The sequence below is a fragment of the Aulonocara stuartgranti genome (genome assembly GCF_965226115.1).
Source record: "Aulonocara stuartgranti genome assembly, chromosome: 19".
NCBI classification, from domain to species: Eukaryota; Metazoa; Chordata; class Actinopteri; order Cichliformes; family Cichlidae; genus Aulonocara; species Aulonocara stuartgranti.
Window position 1 is genome coordinate 14,752,520 of NC_138955.1, and position 17,481 is coordinate 14,770,000.

Here is a 17,481-nt window from a genome sequence, read left to right on the forward strand (position 1 = left end):
ACTGACTCTACTTAGCATTCATGCTGATTTTATGACTGGTAGTCATTTGTGGTAACGCTATATTCTATGACAAAAACATGGAAAAACAAAAATGGACCTCATATCATGACTCACCGGAAGACGTGTCTGTTATTTCTTCCCATTCCTCTCCCTTTCTGTCTGTGCTTTGGCTTGTTGTGGATAGTTAGACACTATCTGAAATCCCCTTCTCCTACACAATTATGATATCAGAACTGGGGAGGAAAGTATTGCGAGCAAAACCATTTGAATCTTTTCCACTAGTATTCAGCTCTGTCTATGATGACTTTTTGTCTCATTCTCAAGGGCTTTCTTTCAAAACAGAAACTTTTTTGCCTTCACATGTGGTTGAGAGGTAATAGTTTCAAAGGTTTCCCTTTCTTTAAGGGAACTCTAAAGCAACTGATTTATGAAGCTCAAGTAATTACCTCACAGCACAGTTGCATAATCTCGTTTTAAATGTGGTTTAATCAATCCTTTATGTACCTTTAGATCATCGCTTTGGCTTGATAATCTGTTGCACAATGTCTTCTTTGTAGGCTAGAAAAACACAGTAGAGACAGCTCAAATCCTTCCAAATCTGTCATGTGACTTTGCTGTTTGTATCCCACAATCTCTCCTTAGAAAGAGGCTTCCCACTGACTTTTATCACTTTAGCAAGTTGAGCATGAGAACTTGACAAAAGCATCTTTTCACCAGAGTCGCTGCTGCTTCCCCCAATCTACATTCACCATCGCATGCGCACACACATTTGTAGAGCAGGTTTCGTGCTGTCCGGCATCGACAAAAGCCCTATTTTAGGCCACCGCCCTCCCTCTCTCCCTCCCTCCCTCCACCTTTCTTTCATAACCAGGTTACCGAGCTAATCATCTTTAACAGCATCCTATTATTAGCAGCGGTCCGCGTCATTCGAGACGTCTGGGGAGCCTCTCGCTCCTGTCATCAGGGCCTGTCGTCCATAATCGCTCGCTGCAGGCTGCCAGAACGAACGAGTCGCAGCCATCGCCGTGTTGCAGATGGGATACCCAGATGGCCTTGCCGAGCGCCACCCTCCCTCCCTGAGCCCCCCTTCCTCGGTGCATGGACCGTACCACGGGATTAGGCTCAGCATGTGGCACCAGAAGAGAGGCAAGGCGAGTGAAGATGCTTGGCATAGATGCCACCTCGACGTCGCCGTGCCGGAGCATTGCGTAAATGGAGTTCTCTGGAGAGACTGGGTGTTAATGGGTTTGGCAGCGGGGGTGAAGCGCCGCTCAAATTACGCAAATGTCACCATCAAGTGGAGCCACACATACAGTAGATGCCAGCTCTTAGAAACACTTGTTAAGATAACCTCAAAAGAAGATTTTCCTTTTATTTAAGGGGAAAATGTGTGTATATGTAATTTATTGCCACCTAACATTTAATATTGGGAAGTTAATGGCAATAAATTAGTTCTGAGAAGGGAGGAAATGGTGGGAGTAGTGTAGTTCCACTCGTGCTTTCTTCTTCCGTTTTCACCCGTCTTCCTCCCCCTCTTCCTTATCTGAGCAAGAAGCTGCTATTTTATTTCTCACCAGATGCAATTAGAGCCTCTTAAAGCCCTTTCACACACTTGCTGGTGACTCATTTCTTTTTGTGTGTGTGTGTTTCTGTGTGTGTGCGTGCGAGTGCATGCATGCATGTCAGAGTGTGTGAGTGATCTCTGTCTATTTTCTCTCTGCTTTTGTTTTCCCGTCCACCTTTCCCACTGTATTCTCAAACTGACTGAAGCGGCTCCAGCTGCTCTTTCAGCCGCCACATGTGCGACCAGACTTTGAACCTGCCAGCATAAAAACCCCACAGTCATGACACACACGCACACAGTTTTCTGCCAGACGTGACTCAGTGTGCACACATCCCAGTGTTACCACATCTGTCCCAGCAGCTGTGAGCATTTGTGCGTGTGTGTTTGTGTGATTTCACTAACACCTGGAGAGCAAAACAAAGCAACCTGAGACACAGACACTGGTTCATGTGACGTTTAGAGCTCAGTGCATCAGTGAGGCCAATTCCTTTATGCATCAGTATATTGGAAATGGCACTCAAGCTGCATATGGAAGCTTCCGTGCTTCAAATTGTGTATTGCATGTATACTAAATGAGGCCAAGGAGAAGACTTTGTGCTTTCTAGCTGTTCTGGCTACAAATAATAATATGATTACTGACAATAGCCTGAATAAGACAACAGCATGAGTAATCCTGCATGATTCAGTGATACTTTCTCCATTTATCCTGTTTACACGGCATACAGTGCAAGGTTAGCGCTTCACTTCATGTTGTGACTAAAAGCGGGCTGTTAATGCCGCTCAAGTTCTCCACATATGTTGTGACACTCACTCCAATTAACAGGATAATCAAGTTTTACATACCATAATTAGCAAAAGGTTTTGTGTTGCTGTGCCTAATTGCAGTCATTCGCTCAGTGTGCATGTGAGCTTCTGGGGAGCACTGAGAAAAAATGTGACAGGAGAAGGAGTGAGTTGTTAAAAAGAGTAGGAGGGATAAGAATTTAATGTGTTAGAATGTAAACAAGTAAGTTTAAATATGGAGGCTTTCAAGATGGTTTGTACAGTTTTGCAAAGAAAATGACATTTTTGAGGAACACCTTTTGGGTAAGAGAAGAGGCACATTAAAAGCTTTATTTCATTGGGTTAAAAATGAACACAATTTAAATTAAAACCATATACTGTATACAAAAGATGTTGGATATTGCTGCCCGTTGTTGTCAGCCATTGAGCATTTTCGTCACTGCCGTCGTGGAAGTAGCCATGTTCAACCCTGTTTTATCTTTTTTTCCTCTACACTGGATCAAGATTTACAAAATTAACAACATGTTGTATTTTATAAGACATGAAATTATTAATTGAGACCATAAAATGTTACTCAGATAATAAATCAGGTGGGAATTAGGACCATTCTTTCAAAGACTTTCAAACAATTGGGCTTTTTTTGCAACCACAGGAATCACCCCCTACTGGCCATTAGAATAAATGCAGGTTTAAGGCACATCCACGCTGCTTTTCAGACCTAGAAGCTTTTTTTTTTCCAAACTCACTGGTCTTCTATGAGTGCTGTGAATTCACACTGACCACTGTGAAAGCAACATTCAGCCCAAATGAGCTAAACTGTGGCTGGGCTTTTCAGAGCCACAAGTTATTTCCATCTTGTAAGGAGAATCTATGGTTAAAACACAAGTTCAGAATAAATTTCATGAATACATTTCTTTATACTGAACCATAAAATTTTGAACAGTGCAATTTTTTTTTACCTTTTTACTTTGAAGCATGTGAGGTATGAACAAAAAGCTAGCTGATTTAAAGTGACTGACCTCCCATTCAAGATCACCTTCTCTGGCTTGTCCAGGCAGCTTCCACACCATGGACCCTTTTTTTTTTACCATGGGCACAGAACTCTTGAACTCCTGTTTCAAATTTAGCCAAATTTCACTCGTGTGGAAAGCTAGTGGTGGGCTTTAAGAGTCCACAGATCCCAAGCCTGAAGGCACGGCATGAGAAGAGAAGAAACAGAACATTTTTCCTGGGCTTGTGCCCTGTGAATTCATCACCAGGGTTGGGACTGTCAACATGTGGTTCTACTGTAACATGAGGTGTCTGAAAAGAGATTTTCAGTTTGTTGTTAGGCATCACTTTTACATAATCCTTATATCAATAATAACCAAAAGAAATCTATTTAAAATTTTTCTGCTGACAGATGACAAGCTGCTTTCTATAACGCAAAATGGAGGTGCAAATCTCGCACTTAACTTGGATCCCAAATTCACGGAAGCTGAGGTGCAATTGAGTTGAGAGAGAGAGAGAGAAAAGAGGGGAGTCGCAAAGAGCCCGGTGTCTCTTATCTGTGACATGGCCTTGGCTCACATGGGCATATTTGCAGTACAGTATGAGTGAGTTGAAAAAGAGACGGAGACATTATTTCCACTTTTACTCGCGAGCAGCCCAGCATCCACCTCAAAGCGCCAGGTGGCCAAAGCCCTGCGCAAACCCACGCAGCTGCTCTCTTATGTGCCCACGCAAACACACACAGAAGCAGCAACTAGGCACACACTTTAGCACAACAGACTTTGATGTCACCAACGCTGAACATATATTTCCCTCAGATGCACACGCTTGCATGAGGCTTTATTTTGTACACAGAGATATCGGAATTAATCGCTTCGTCAAGCTGGGCTTATCCTCGCACATACACAGAAATCACGGTATTAGATGCATTAATGCTCCTCGCTCATGAATATGCATCAGACAGTGATGTGCAACACGTACAGAGGATTACTCCTGACAAAAACACTCTCGCTCTCTCCCTCGCTTGTGCTCCTTAACACACTCAAAGGGTCACAACTCATCTCACCCACACACTGACACACATATGTGGGGTTCAATGTATATCTCGTGCTGAATCCATTTCGTACATACATTGCTGGAACTGCAGTTAAGGGCGTAACATAAAATGCTACAGGATATAAGGTCTTTTCACTAGGGTTTCTTTTCTTTTTCGGGGAATGCTAATTTAATTGTTTAAAAGGTGTCTTTTTATAGAAGCTGATCCACTTGAGCTTTGCTTGCGAGAGCAATCCCCAGCGGTAGCCTGCTAGCCTTTGTTCCCATTGAAAGTTTAATTAAGGCATTGCCAGATCTTGGCAGTGAGGCTCAGAAATGGAAAAGAAACACCACACAATTGTAAAATGTGTCACAGAGGGACTTTATGAAAAGTCCTTCTGAAAGCAGGCTGACAGCTATAACAGGGTCTATTATGGAGAACAATTATATTTTTCTGCCTTGCTAATGATTGCATGTTATCCTGTAGATGTTGACGTTTGACACTGAGGTCAATAACATGGATCGCTGCATGGTTTCTTGTTGCAGTGAAGACAATATTCAACCCAGCGCCGGCCATTCCTGACTTGGATCCAGATTTCTACAGAGTCTCCGACGTGTTTTGCTGTAATGAGTCTGAGGTGATGAATCGCACACAAACACACACACACACACACAGCTCACAGTATTTATCACAGCATTTATGCTTCCTCACACAATAATTCTGCCTTCCTCACTCATCCACACACTCACGTCTGCAAGGCCAAGAGGAAGCTGAAACTAGTCATAAACAACAAAACAGAGCATACTGAATTGACCAGCTTTCTTTCCTTCTACTGCACATTTGCATTTGATAGTTTTTTTTTTTCTTGGATTAAAATTAACTTTGGTGGCTGAGTATACATGCGCGTAGCCAAGATTGTACAGTTAGGACAATTAGTTTACTCATCTATAAATGTTTTGGCATTTTTGAATTCTTGATAAACACAGATTTCTATCATATTTGGCTAAATTATACACCAATCAACAAAAGCTGGGTTTTTTGGGTTTTTTTTAAGTTGCCTTAACATTAACAGTTGGGAAAAATTGGGGCAGCACGATTCTTAGCATTGTTGCCTCACAGCAAGAAGGTCCTGGGTTTGAATCCACCAGCTGACACGGGTCTTTCTGTGTTGACTTTGAATGTTCTCCCCGTGTCTGCGTGGGTTCTCCCACAGTCCAAAGACATGCAGTTGGTTATGTTAATTGGTTGATCTAAATTGCCCAAAAGTGCGAACCACTGTCTGTGTTAGCCCTCCGACAGACTCACCACCTCTCCAGGGTGTACCCGCCTCACGTCCTATGGCAGCTCTGGATGCGCTGGATGAACAGAAGAAAATGGATGGATGGATTTTAAGCATCCATTTTGCCCACTGTAACATTGATAATAGAGTAGATTATTTATAACTTTAGACTGTGTATAATAAGGATCTAGTCAATGGGTTCTACATTTTAAAGCTTCGGTGTTAGCATTTTATCCAAAGCCATGTTGATTATTTGGAACGAAAAGTGACTATGTTTGGTCAAAATGGTGGAGCATAAAGTGATAAATAACACTAATCCTAATTGGCTTGGTTAACAAATAAACCACTAGAATTTTCCTCAAAAACCCCCCAAAACAAACAAACAAACAAACAACCAAAAAGTAGATCAAGTTCTTGAACAGTCTGTTAGTAGGCTACAATTAGCCATACAGCTAAAAGATAGACTATTTGTCACATGACTTTAAAAAAATGCTTGAAAAGGCACCAACAGCACAAATGTAGTTGAGAGGTTGTTGGTAGTTTAAGGTTTGGGGGATATTTTCTTGACAAACTTACTATCAGCATTGTTTAAATGCCACAGTCTACCTGAGCGTTTGACAAGGACTGTACTACAGAAACACCAGATTTCAATCCAACAGAGCACCTTTCAGATGTGATGGAACAGGAGATTCACATCATGGACATGCAGCTGAGAAAGCTGCAGAGAATATGTGAAGCTGTCATATAGTGTCAGTATGGATTAAAATCTGCAAAATGTTTCCAGCACCTTGTTGAATCTCTGGCAGTTCTGAAGGAAAATTGGGTTTGAGTTTGGTACTTGCGTACCTAGCAAAAGTAACTGGTGTATCTTGCTCCCTGAAATTTCTGTACATTTAACCTAAATCAAATTCATCTTAACTGAGACTCTAATTTATAAAATAAACATAATGCTTTATAAGATTTGAAATTAGTAAATGAGACTGTAAACCCATCAGAAAAGAGTTTACTGATGTGGGGTTATTTTCTCATAGACGTCTACTGGAGGAGTTGGACTCTGCTGACTATTAGAAGGAATGTTTTTATACCTGAAGGCTCTGTCCTTAAACTACGGTATGTAGTTTCAACAAAGCATCACTTTTACAAGCAGTCAGTCAGCTTATGATTGTCAACAGATGTCCAGTCCAGAAAGGAAAGAATGACAAGTTTGAGATGACGCCTTTCCACAGTGATTTACCTCCAAGGTCATGTCCCCTGCTGGCACATCAGTAACCTCACTCCAGCCATTGGCTGTACATGAATGCTCTCTGGTATGAAGAAACAGTTGATCTCCACCCTTTTACGGTAAAAACTCTGTCATGGCGGCTTGCGTCTTGAATGCCAGGTGATGACAGATGAGCGACAGGGGGCAGGGATAGATGGGAATGGTAATAAAAACAAGAGGGCAGATGTGCTCTATGGCTGAGTCAGTCACCCCCTCAGGGCTGAAGTCTATGTGAGTTTGGCTGGGAGCTGGTATTTGATGTGGTGATGCAAGGCGATGAAGCACTGTACCCAGGTGTGGGAACATGAAAGGGAGAGTTGAGGAAAGAGCTACATGTCTTCTCTCTTTTTTTCAGGTCATGGAGGTACGGTCATATTATATATTATGCAGTATGCAAAGGTGGAAAGAGGACTAAAATGTCCCACTAAGGGATAGAATCAAAGTTCAAAATCATTCAGAAAAATAAACAGCGCTGCTATAACTTGGCCCAAACTGAAGATTACTATTAAGTATTATGTTTTGGGCGGGGTTTAGTGAATATGGGCTAGTTTACATATGGCAGTTAATACCTGTTGGCTAGCTACATATAGATATAGGGGTCGAGGTTAATTCAATGATGAGAATGAAGGAGCAAGACACTGAAAAAAGGCCAAACTTTAGCTAAGAGAACATCTGAGATGATCCTGTCTCCAACACAGTATTAGTCACTACTATGTTGCTGTGTTTGTTGGATTACTTGCACTAGAAAAATCCTGAAAGTGAGTCTTGTCTGAAGCATTCAAACTTTGGTGTCCAGGACGTCTTGAGCCCATGGGTTGTCGTATACACCACAATTTTTTATAGCTTAAAGGCCTGCAAAACATGAATAGTGCTAATAAGAAGCTGGAAAGCCAAGAATGACAACTGAATAGGATTTTTGTGTGTGTGTGTGTGTGTGTGTGTGTGGGGGGGGGGGCTTCTGTCTATTCAGCAAAACTAGAGAGCTGCCAGGACCCAGAAATAGATTTAATGCCAAGTATTTAGCAAGAAGATAAAGTTGTGCAACAAAAACGATAATGGAAAACAAAGCAGCCACTCCTGATATGCTAGTAGATATCAGATTCACAAGAAAAGAGACAAGCAACAGTGTTTTGCTTTATAATAAAAACACACTGAAATCTAGTTATCGACTCATCAGTCTTTGTAGTTTACACAACTTAAAATGTATCATTTATCATTGTTTTCATAGTGCTTTAAAAGTTAAAAACCACAAGTTCTTGTAACTCGGAGTTAATGAAAGTTGTAATAAGCTCTAGGAAGTAAATGTTGGGAGAGTTGTATTAGATAAATAGTGGTATTAGAACAATGACCCTGTCTGTGTTTAGACTGGTTGCCTTTGAGCCTCATTTTGTTGTTTTACTTTCAATAAAGTAGGCGCAAACCTCAGATGAGGCTTCATTCAACAAGGAGATCTCGGTAACTTGAGAAGATTCACAAGTAACATTTAGTTTGCATTTTTTTCCACAGGATCAGTGCCTACTCATTAGCCCAGTGTAACCAAATGTTTTCAAACAGAAACCCAGTGATATTTACATTTGCTGTAGCCATGACCTGGGGTTGGCATTTAAGTCTTCTAAACTTTTCATTCTTCATGCCATGATTGGGAACTGTCTAAAAGGCTGTCTTTGTACTGACACTGGTATCAAATGGCTTCACAAGTTGTAGACATAAGAGATTCATGCTTAATTAAGTTCAGTTAAACTGACAGCATGTAAAATGAAACAAAAATGACAACAAAAAATAGTTAGTTCAGCTTAATACCATAACTTGTTTTTCTTAAGGTTTGTTAACCCAACTAAGCAAACCAAACTGATTAAAAACTCATTTGACCTTTTTATTTTGTACTTTTTGCACATTGCGTGTTATCCTAAGAGCAGCTTTAGCTGTATACATGTTTTGTTACAAGATAATATAGCTCATTCTTTGATCGGAGTTGCTTTATAACTCCATGTCCTTAATTCACATTAAAATGCATCAGACATTTATTTGTGTTGTTTTCTAAAATTCTTCACTAGGGTTCAATTATTTTTTCCCACTGTAGATTTATTTAGGCTTATTTAGACTTCCTGTATCACAATAAAGCAATCAGTTACACTGCAACATTAAAATATAACTTAAAATAACATTCTTTCTTTTAGAGTTAGTGATTATTTTTTAGGATACATCACTGCAGTAACAGCAATTCTTCAACAACGCTAACAAAACGAACCACCTGGGGGGTTTAATGATAATATAATTACTTATAATAATACTTATTACTTATTATGAAAATTTACAATTCTCAGTTCATTTCTGGAGAGTCAAAGGATTTCACAAAGAAGAGTTTAGATTCATCTTTATTCTATATAGCCAAAAAAATAAAGCAAAACATTTCATAAATCAGGTTCTGAATTATATATGACCCATTTATGTATTTTAAAAAAAGCCAAAAAGTCGTGTATGTAACAGACTGCTGAAGTGAAGATTTATTATTAGTTCGTTTAAAATTTATTCTTTTTGTGTGTTTAAAGTAAAGAAATGACTATAATAGTTCCTGAGCTATTAGTTACTACTTGTTTTGTTTTTCTAAATTGTTTAAATATGTGAACGAGGCATTATGTTATTAAACATTCACTGATTATCAGATCAGTGCAAAAAGAACCCCAATATATATTTTGAATGTTTTTATTCCACTACTTTCAAAATTAAACCTGCTATAGAAGTAAAATGGCCAAAGATCCTTTGACTTTAGTGTTTCTCGTTCTTCTGATTTTATAGCATTCTTTCCTACTGTGGTTATAATATGCTGCCAATTTCAAGATTTTTTCTTTTTAGAAAAAACTTGAAATTGAACTACACACACTTATTTTAACTAGTGATAAATATGGTCAGTTTGGAGAAATAGTTTATGCGGTAAAACTGATGCTGTACAGCAAAAAGAAAAATCTAAATATATGAAATTACGCACATTTTTTTTCACCTTTATGCCTGAACATATACTTTCTTGCAAATACACCCACCTTGTCAACAAATTTATCCTGCATATGCTTTAAAGAATAGGTGCTCACCGGGTGCGTGCGTGTGTGTGTGTGTGTGTGTGTGTGTGTGTGTGTGTGTGTGTGTGTGCGTGTGCATACTTACCATATACACCAACACACACACAGACGTAATTCAACTCTCTCATATCCTTGTGCGCAGAGGGAGGTAGATTGATTCCCTGCCCTGGTGTGAAGCTGATGACTAACAAAACGGCTCTTTTTCTCTTTTGGCATCCGACAGCACCGGGGTGGCTGCGGGCTCTAAAAGCACCCATATATTCTGTGGTTTATTTTTGAACTGTCCAAGGTCATTGTTAACTCTGACAGATCACAAAAGCAGTGGGGGCGGGTGGGGAGGTTTGGATCCTCAATCCCCTATTCAAAACCGCTATCAGGGACATCTTGACCCTGCCGTGCAAGGTTAGAGCTGACACACATTCTGTACGGGTGCATGTGCGTGTGTGGTCTCGCTGTAGCACGCTCAGGGGTAGGAGGGGCGAGTGAAAGGAGGCTTAAGGATGACAAAGTGCAGGTACTCTTTGATCCCCAGCCCACATAGTGTGCTGAAGTGCTTTATAGTGAGGGGAATTATCTTTGATGTCCACCTGAGGACCTCCTGAGCCAAATTTTACCTTTCAGATCTGACAGGGATCTCACACACAGTTTAATTGGAGCAGTGAACTGGTTTGTTTAGTGCTCAAGCATCACCTCTGTTTGGCAAACATGTTGTCCTAAAGCCAACCAGTGCATTTTGACCGCAACAAAAGTTGGAAATCTCAAACTTTAGAGCAAAACTTTTCCATTTAACACTTTCATTTCTTCTCAGTTTTGCTTGTTTGTTCTCAGGGGTTTAGGGCAGATTTGTTATGCCAGTGTTGCTGTAATTCATCTTTGCCATCTGAGTGCTCCGGCAGTGGAAAAAATTAACATGGAAGTTACAAAAACTGCAGTTCCTCTAAATGCCTTGCTCCAAGAGCGAGTCACATGCAAACATCCCCAACTTTACAGAACAGCCTGATATAAAAACAGATTTGGTCTTCATGAAGGGTTTCCTCTTTTATGACAACTGTAGTGTAGGTGAATTTACTATATAAGTCATCCATTTAGGCACTGATGAGACCTAATTAGCAGCTATAGGCTATTGGTTGTAGTCTTTGTGGAGTATTATTACTGTAGCTGTTTCACAAATGTTATTGGTTACTATGTTGTGCAAACCACCCAAGTCTGTGCTCCCAGTTTCCTGCAATGTACCCGTGCAGTTTATGGATGAAGCTCACTGGTAGCTAGTCATATCTAGCTTCAGCTTTGAGTGTCTGAATGCAGGAGAAAATTAAAGGGACATTTCAGCAGTTATAAGAGCTTTGTGTTGTTCATTAGTTATTATTTCATTTCCAATTTTAGTTTCAATTTGATTACATTTGGTATCCAGAGTAAGTATAGTTTTGGTTTTTATTTGTTTCAGCTTCAATTGTTGTAATTGTATGAATTTATTATGGGAAAGTCATTTTAATTTTAAAAATAAGATTATAAAAGTTCTGAATAGGTATTACAGTACAAAAACCTGGTTTTTATAGACACTTGACTCACATCTTACACAAATAATAATATTTAATTTTAAATTATTTTAAATTATTATATATAATATTGTTTCAGTTACATTTTTAAGTAGTTTTATTTTATTTCAGTAAACTGCAGGATTTTTTTGTATGGTATTATTTGTTCTTTGTGCCTGTCATACAGCAATAACAGCAATAAACAAGTAAAGTCATAAATCCAGTAGTAAGATCAGTGTCTTATAACAATAAAGAAAAAAATAACTTCAGTTTTAAAAAAAAAAAGCTGAAATATTAAGAGCATCCAAATAAAGTACTGCACGTTGCACAGACACCAAAAATGGTTAAAAAAAACAACAAGAGATAATAATTATAATAACATCTTTATTTTTTTAATGATTACTAAAGACCTCTCATGGTATTTTGTCATATCTCTATGGTCTGTGTTTATAACTGAAGCTGCTCTCAGAGTTGAACACTGAGTATTTTCCACAGCATCCTCCTCTGCAGAATTTCCACAGAAGACTTCAGCTCTGCTCCCAGGATCAGCTTTCATGATGAGCTTGTTGAGTTTGTTGGCATTGGCTGCCTTCACACTGCTCCCCCACTAAAATACGATTAGCGTCTAACTAGCGGTGCATTCTGTAGCAGACCAAACAAGACAAATGAGCAACAGAAGGGAAATATTTATAAATCAGCGTACAGTGCAAAAAGAAGTAGAAGAGAAAAGTCATATCAGTTTGATTAAATATACACAAATATTATGAACTACAAATTCCTTTGGGTGCTTTGCTTGGTGTACAGTAAGGAAGGAGGAAGTAGCTTTGGAGTAAGTAATGTTGGGGCAGTGTTAGCTTTTCATTGTCACTGTGTGTGTTTATGTGTGTATGCAGCACACAGGAGATAAGACTATACTTAGATTCACATGTGTTTTTAACACTAAAGTGACAACTCTGGAGACTAAAACGAGCAAGAGGGTTAATTTATGGCCCCACTGTAGTTTACACAGGAGCATTTTTAATGGCTCTGTTTGTGTTTATTCATCATTTCCTTTATCTTCTAGTGTAATTATGGTTTTTCAATTATTTTTGTTAAAAGAAAGAATTAAAATTTACAAATAAAAATTGCATTTATTTACACAATCTGTAAGGCTAGCAGTTCTTTGTGTCAGTTTCCATATATGTGTATATTACCAAGCCCTCCAATCAATTAATAAATATTTGTCTATGTAAAGATGTGTAAACTCAGACTTTCAGCTTTAATTCTGAGGCTTTTAATTTAAAAATGTCTCTACTGTTCTATATAATGTATTACTGTTTTATATGTGTGTGTGTGTGTGTGTGTGTGTGTGTGTGTGTGTGTGTGTGTGTATGTGTATGTATATATATATATATGTGTGTGTGTGTATATATTTATTTATATATATATATATATATATATATATATATATAAAAACACCCAGCACGCCCCTGCGGGCGGTTTATCCTTCAAGCTCGGGTCCTCTACCAGAGGCCTGGGAGCTTGAGGGTCCTGCGCAGTATCTTAGCTGTTCCCAGGACTGCGCTCTTCTGGACAGAGATCTCCGATGTTGTTCCCGGGATCTGCTGGAGCCACTCGCCTAGCTTGGGAGTCACCGCACCTAGTGCTCCGATTACCACGGGGACCACCGTTACCTTCACCCTCCACATCCTCTCGAGCTCTTCTCTGAGCCCTTGGTATTTCTCCAGCTTCTCGTGTTCCTTCTTCCTGATATTGCTGTCATTCGGAACCGCTACATCGATCACTACGGCCGTCTTCTTCTGTTTGTCTACCACCACTATGTCCGGTTGGTTAGCCACCACCATTTTGTCCGTCTGTATCTGGAAGTCCCACAGGATCTTAGCTCGGTCATTCTCCACCACCCTTGGGGGCATCTCCCATTTTGAGATATATATTTATATATATATGTGTATGTATATGTATGTATATATATATATATATATATATATATATATATATATATATATATATATATATAGTATATATATATATATATATATATATATATACAGTGGGGCAAAAAAGTATTTAGTCAGCCACCGATTGTGCAAGTTCCCCCACTTAAAATGATGACAGAGGTCAGTAATTTGCACCAGAGGTACACTTCAACTGTGAGAGACAGAATGTGAAAAAAAATCCATGAATTCACATGGTAGGATTTGTAAAGAATTTATTCGTAAATTAGGGTGGAAAATAAGTATTTGGTCACCTCAAACAAGGAAAATCTCTGGCTCTCACAGACCTGTAACGTCTTCTGTAAGAAGCTTTTCTGTCCCCCACTCGTTACCTGTATGAATGGCACCTGTTTGAACTCATCATCTGTATAAAAGACACCTGTCCACAGCCTCAAACAGTCAGACTCCAAACTCCGCCATGGCCAAGACCAAAGAGCTTTCGAAGGACACCAGGAAAAGTATTGTAGACCTGCACCAGACTGGGAAGAGTGAATCTACAATAGGCAAGCAGCTTGGTGTGAACAAATCAACTGTGGGAGCAATCATCAGAAAATGGAAGACATACAAGACCACTGATAATCTCCCTCGATCTGGGGCTCCACGCAAGATCTCATCCCGTGGGGTCAAAATGATCATGAGAACGGTGAGCAAAGATCCCAGAACCACACGGGGGGACCTGGTGAATGACCTGCAGAGAGCTGGGACCAAAGTAACAAAGGTCACCATCAGTAACACACTACAACGGCAGGGAATCAAATCCCGCAGTGCCAGACGTGTTCCGCTGCTGAAGCCAGTGCATGTCCAGGCCCGTCTGAAGTTTGCCAGAGAGCACATGGATGATACAGCAGAGGATTGGGAGAATGTCATGTGGTCAGATGAAACCAAAGTAGAACTTTTTGGTATAAACTCAACTCGTCGTGTTTGGAGGAAGAAGAATACTGAGTTGCATCCCAAGAACACCATACCTACTGTGAAGCATGGGGGTGGAAACATATTGCTATGGGGCTGTTTTTCTGCCAAGGGGACAGGACGACTGATCCGTGTTAAGGACAGAATGAATGGGGCCATGTATCGGGAGATTTTGAGCCAAAACCTCCTTCCATCAGTGAGAACTTTGAAGATGAAACGAGGCTGGGTCTTCCAACATGACAATGATCCAAAACACACCGCCCGGGCAACAAAGGAGTGGCTCCGTAAGAAGCATTTGAAAGTCCTGGAGTGGCCTAGCCAGTCTCCAGACCTCAACCCCATAGAAAATCTGTGGCGGGAGTTGAAAGTCCGTGTTGATCGGCGACAGCCCCAAAACATCACTGCTCTCGAGAAGATCTGCATGGAGGAATGGGCCAAAATACCAGCTACTGTGTGTGCAAACCTGGTAAAGACCTATAGTAAACGTTTGACCTCTGTTATTGCCAACAAAGGTTATGTTACAAAGTATTGAGTTGTATTTTTGTTATTGACCAAATACTTATTTTCCACCCTGATTTACGAATAAATTCTTTACAAATCCTACCATGTGGATTCATGGATTTTTTTTTTCACATTCTGTCTCTCACAGTTGAAGTGTACCTCTGGTGCAAATTACTGACCTCTGTCATCATTTTAGGTGGGGGAACTTGCACAATCGGTGGCTGACTAAATACTTTTTTGCCCCACTGTATACTGTATATGCAGTATGTATGTAAAGCTGACTTGGATTGTAGTAAGGGCTTGCTAGTTGTACATTGTACATTGTTGTTTAACTATGCCATTACTTTAGAGCATGAATGTCATTTTCTTGTATTTTTGTGGAAAAATTGGTTTCTTTCACTGCACAGTGTATATTTTAACCTCCAGAGATAAATGCTGTAACTAATCTTGAAAGAACTGCTGTGGTTATCTGAGTTTCCTTGTTGTTTCTCAAACATCAGCTGTCGAGTCCTGCTCTGTCACTGTTTAGTCATTTTGGAGCCAGATGAAGCAGCATAGTCAGAGCATCTACTCTTTGAAAATGTTTGGCCTGCAGACTGCTGACGGATCCAGCAAATCCTTAACAGACTGAATGTGTTTTATGAGTCTGTCTGACCACAGTGTGTAATTAACTGCTGACTCAACTCCAGAGCTGTTAACACAGAGCAGTTAGCTTTAGCAAGTAAGAATAGACTACTAATTAGAGATCCTTGGACATAAATTGTTGTGATAATTGTGTTCATTAAAGAGACAAAACAAACATTTTCTTTAGAAAAAAGGCAGAAAATGAAGCTTTGATAACCACACAGTCTGTGGTACTGGGCTTGTGCCACAGGGAATTTCCATAATGCAGTTCCCAGTATCCCACCCCAGTTCTGGTTTTACTCTATCTTTAATTTTAATTCCTAACCTCTGATTAGCTTGGCTTCCTGACAAAGGAAAGAAAAATGCTGATTTAGAAGAAAATTGTTAAATAAACAGTGTCACCTCATGCTGTTATGCTTTGTTTTCCACTTTTAGGCAGAGCTGCTCACCGGTACCTCGGTAGCCAGTGTGGAAGAGGCACATCGGGCTGGTCAAAAGCTGTTGAAACGAGGCTGCGGGTCAGTTATTGTCACCTTGGGGCCCCAAGGGTGCGTGGTGCTCAAGGGAGGGGAGCCTACATTAAAACATGTTCCAGCTCCTGAGGTCACAGCAGTGGACACAACAGTAAGAATACCATATCCTTTCCAGTTGCCTATTTTCTATAAATTATCAAAACTTAAGAACCTAAAAAACTAACTTTGATGGCACCCTGACTCGAGTTCGGGGATAGATTCTCTGTCAGTCTAGAAACCCAATATATTTGGCCCACTCACCCATCTCACTTGAGTTGGGTGATATTTAAGGTTTTCATCAGTTCAATGCTGGTGATTGCCAGTATAGTCGCCCCTGTACCCTGCCACACTCGCTTGTTGTGAAAACCAATATAAAATTACCCATTCAGGTTTATCTTTGCTTATAAATACAGCTAAACCAGCAAAAATCAGCAAAGCAGTGAAATGATTCAATCACATCAGTTAGTTAGTTAGTATGCAAATAAATGATTAGGGTTCAAAAATATCAAGAAGACTATTAAAACTGAAAAACAACTGCCTTAGAGAATGTGTTCAATAGTTGATTTTTTTTTCAGTTTCCCAGGTTTACTCCAGCCTTCCTCTGTTTTTTGTTTTGTGTGTGTGTGTGTGTGTGTTTGTATGTGTGTGTGTGTGTGTCTTGCTGCAATCTACTGAAATTAGTGCTGTAGCTCACTGTAGCTTTTAGTCCAAAATGAGAGGAACAAACCTCAAGAGAACAAACAAGAGAAGAAAGCAGATATATAGTGCAACTAATACTAACACAAACTACATCAAAAAGCGTTCTAGATGATCAATATCAGGTCTTGCTGTTAGTGTACATCATTGACAGATGAAGCATATATGATAGGTGTGTTACCTTCATCAACTCTGTTTTTGAGTGGGATCCGGTGAAACTAAGAAGCAAACTGACAGTTTTTCTTTGTGCATGTCTAAATGAAGTTTCTCAACAGCTCATGTTCCACTATATAACAGTATAAATAATAAAATATAATACAAAATATAAATATAGAATAGTTTTATAGTTTCCAAAGACACCAAAGAGATGCTGAGACTGGCCAATTTTCAGTTTGTGCAAAGTTTAGTGTTTTAGCTCTCCAAAATTAAAAAATAACAAAAATGAAAATTTATTCAAAGTATAAATAAACAAATACAAAATTCTTAACTAAACAAACAGTCAAACAGTAAAAAAATAGCAAGCTACAATATGAGTAAAAGTTGGAAAACTGTTGGCTAAAACCGTGGCTAGCTGTCAAAATTATTAGCATAACAGTTTGGATAAGTAGTCACAATTATAAGTTTAATATAATGCTAACCAAGTTAAAATAGGAAGTTAAAATAGTAAATAAACAATTTAACCAAAAAAATAACAATTGATTGAAAGTAGGGATAAAAAAATTG

At 39.4% G+C, this 17,481-nt stretch overlaps 1 protein-coding gene across 1 annotated transcript in view; it reads left to right on the forward strand.

Moving 5' to 3' along the window:
• The window catches only part of rbks (ribokinase), a 57,336-nt gene that overhangs the window by 26,556 nt on the left and 13,299 nt on the right, over positions 1 to 17,481 (forward strand). The window contains exons 7-8 of the mRNA XM_082517151.1: positions 4,919 to 5,010; positions 15,986 to 16,174. Of these exons, the coding sequence (XP_082373277.1) occupies positions 4,919 to 5,010; positions 15,986 to 16,174 (281 nt within the window). The remainder of the gene's footprint in view (positions 1 to 4,918; positions 5,011 to 15,985; positions 16,175 to 17,481) is intronic.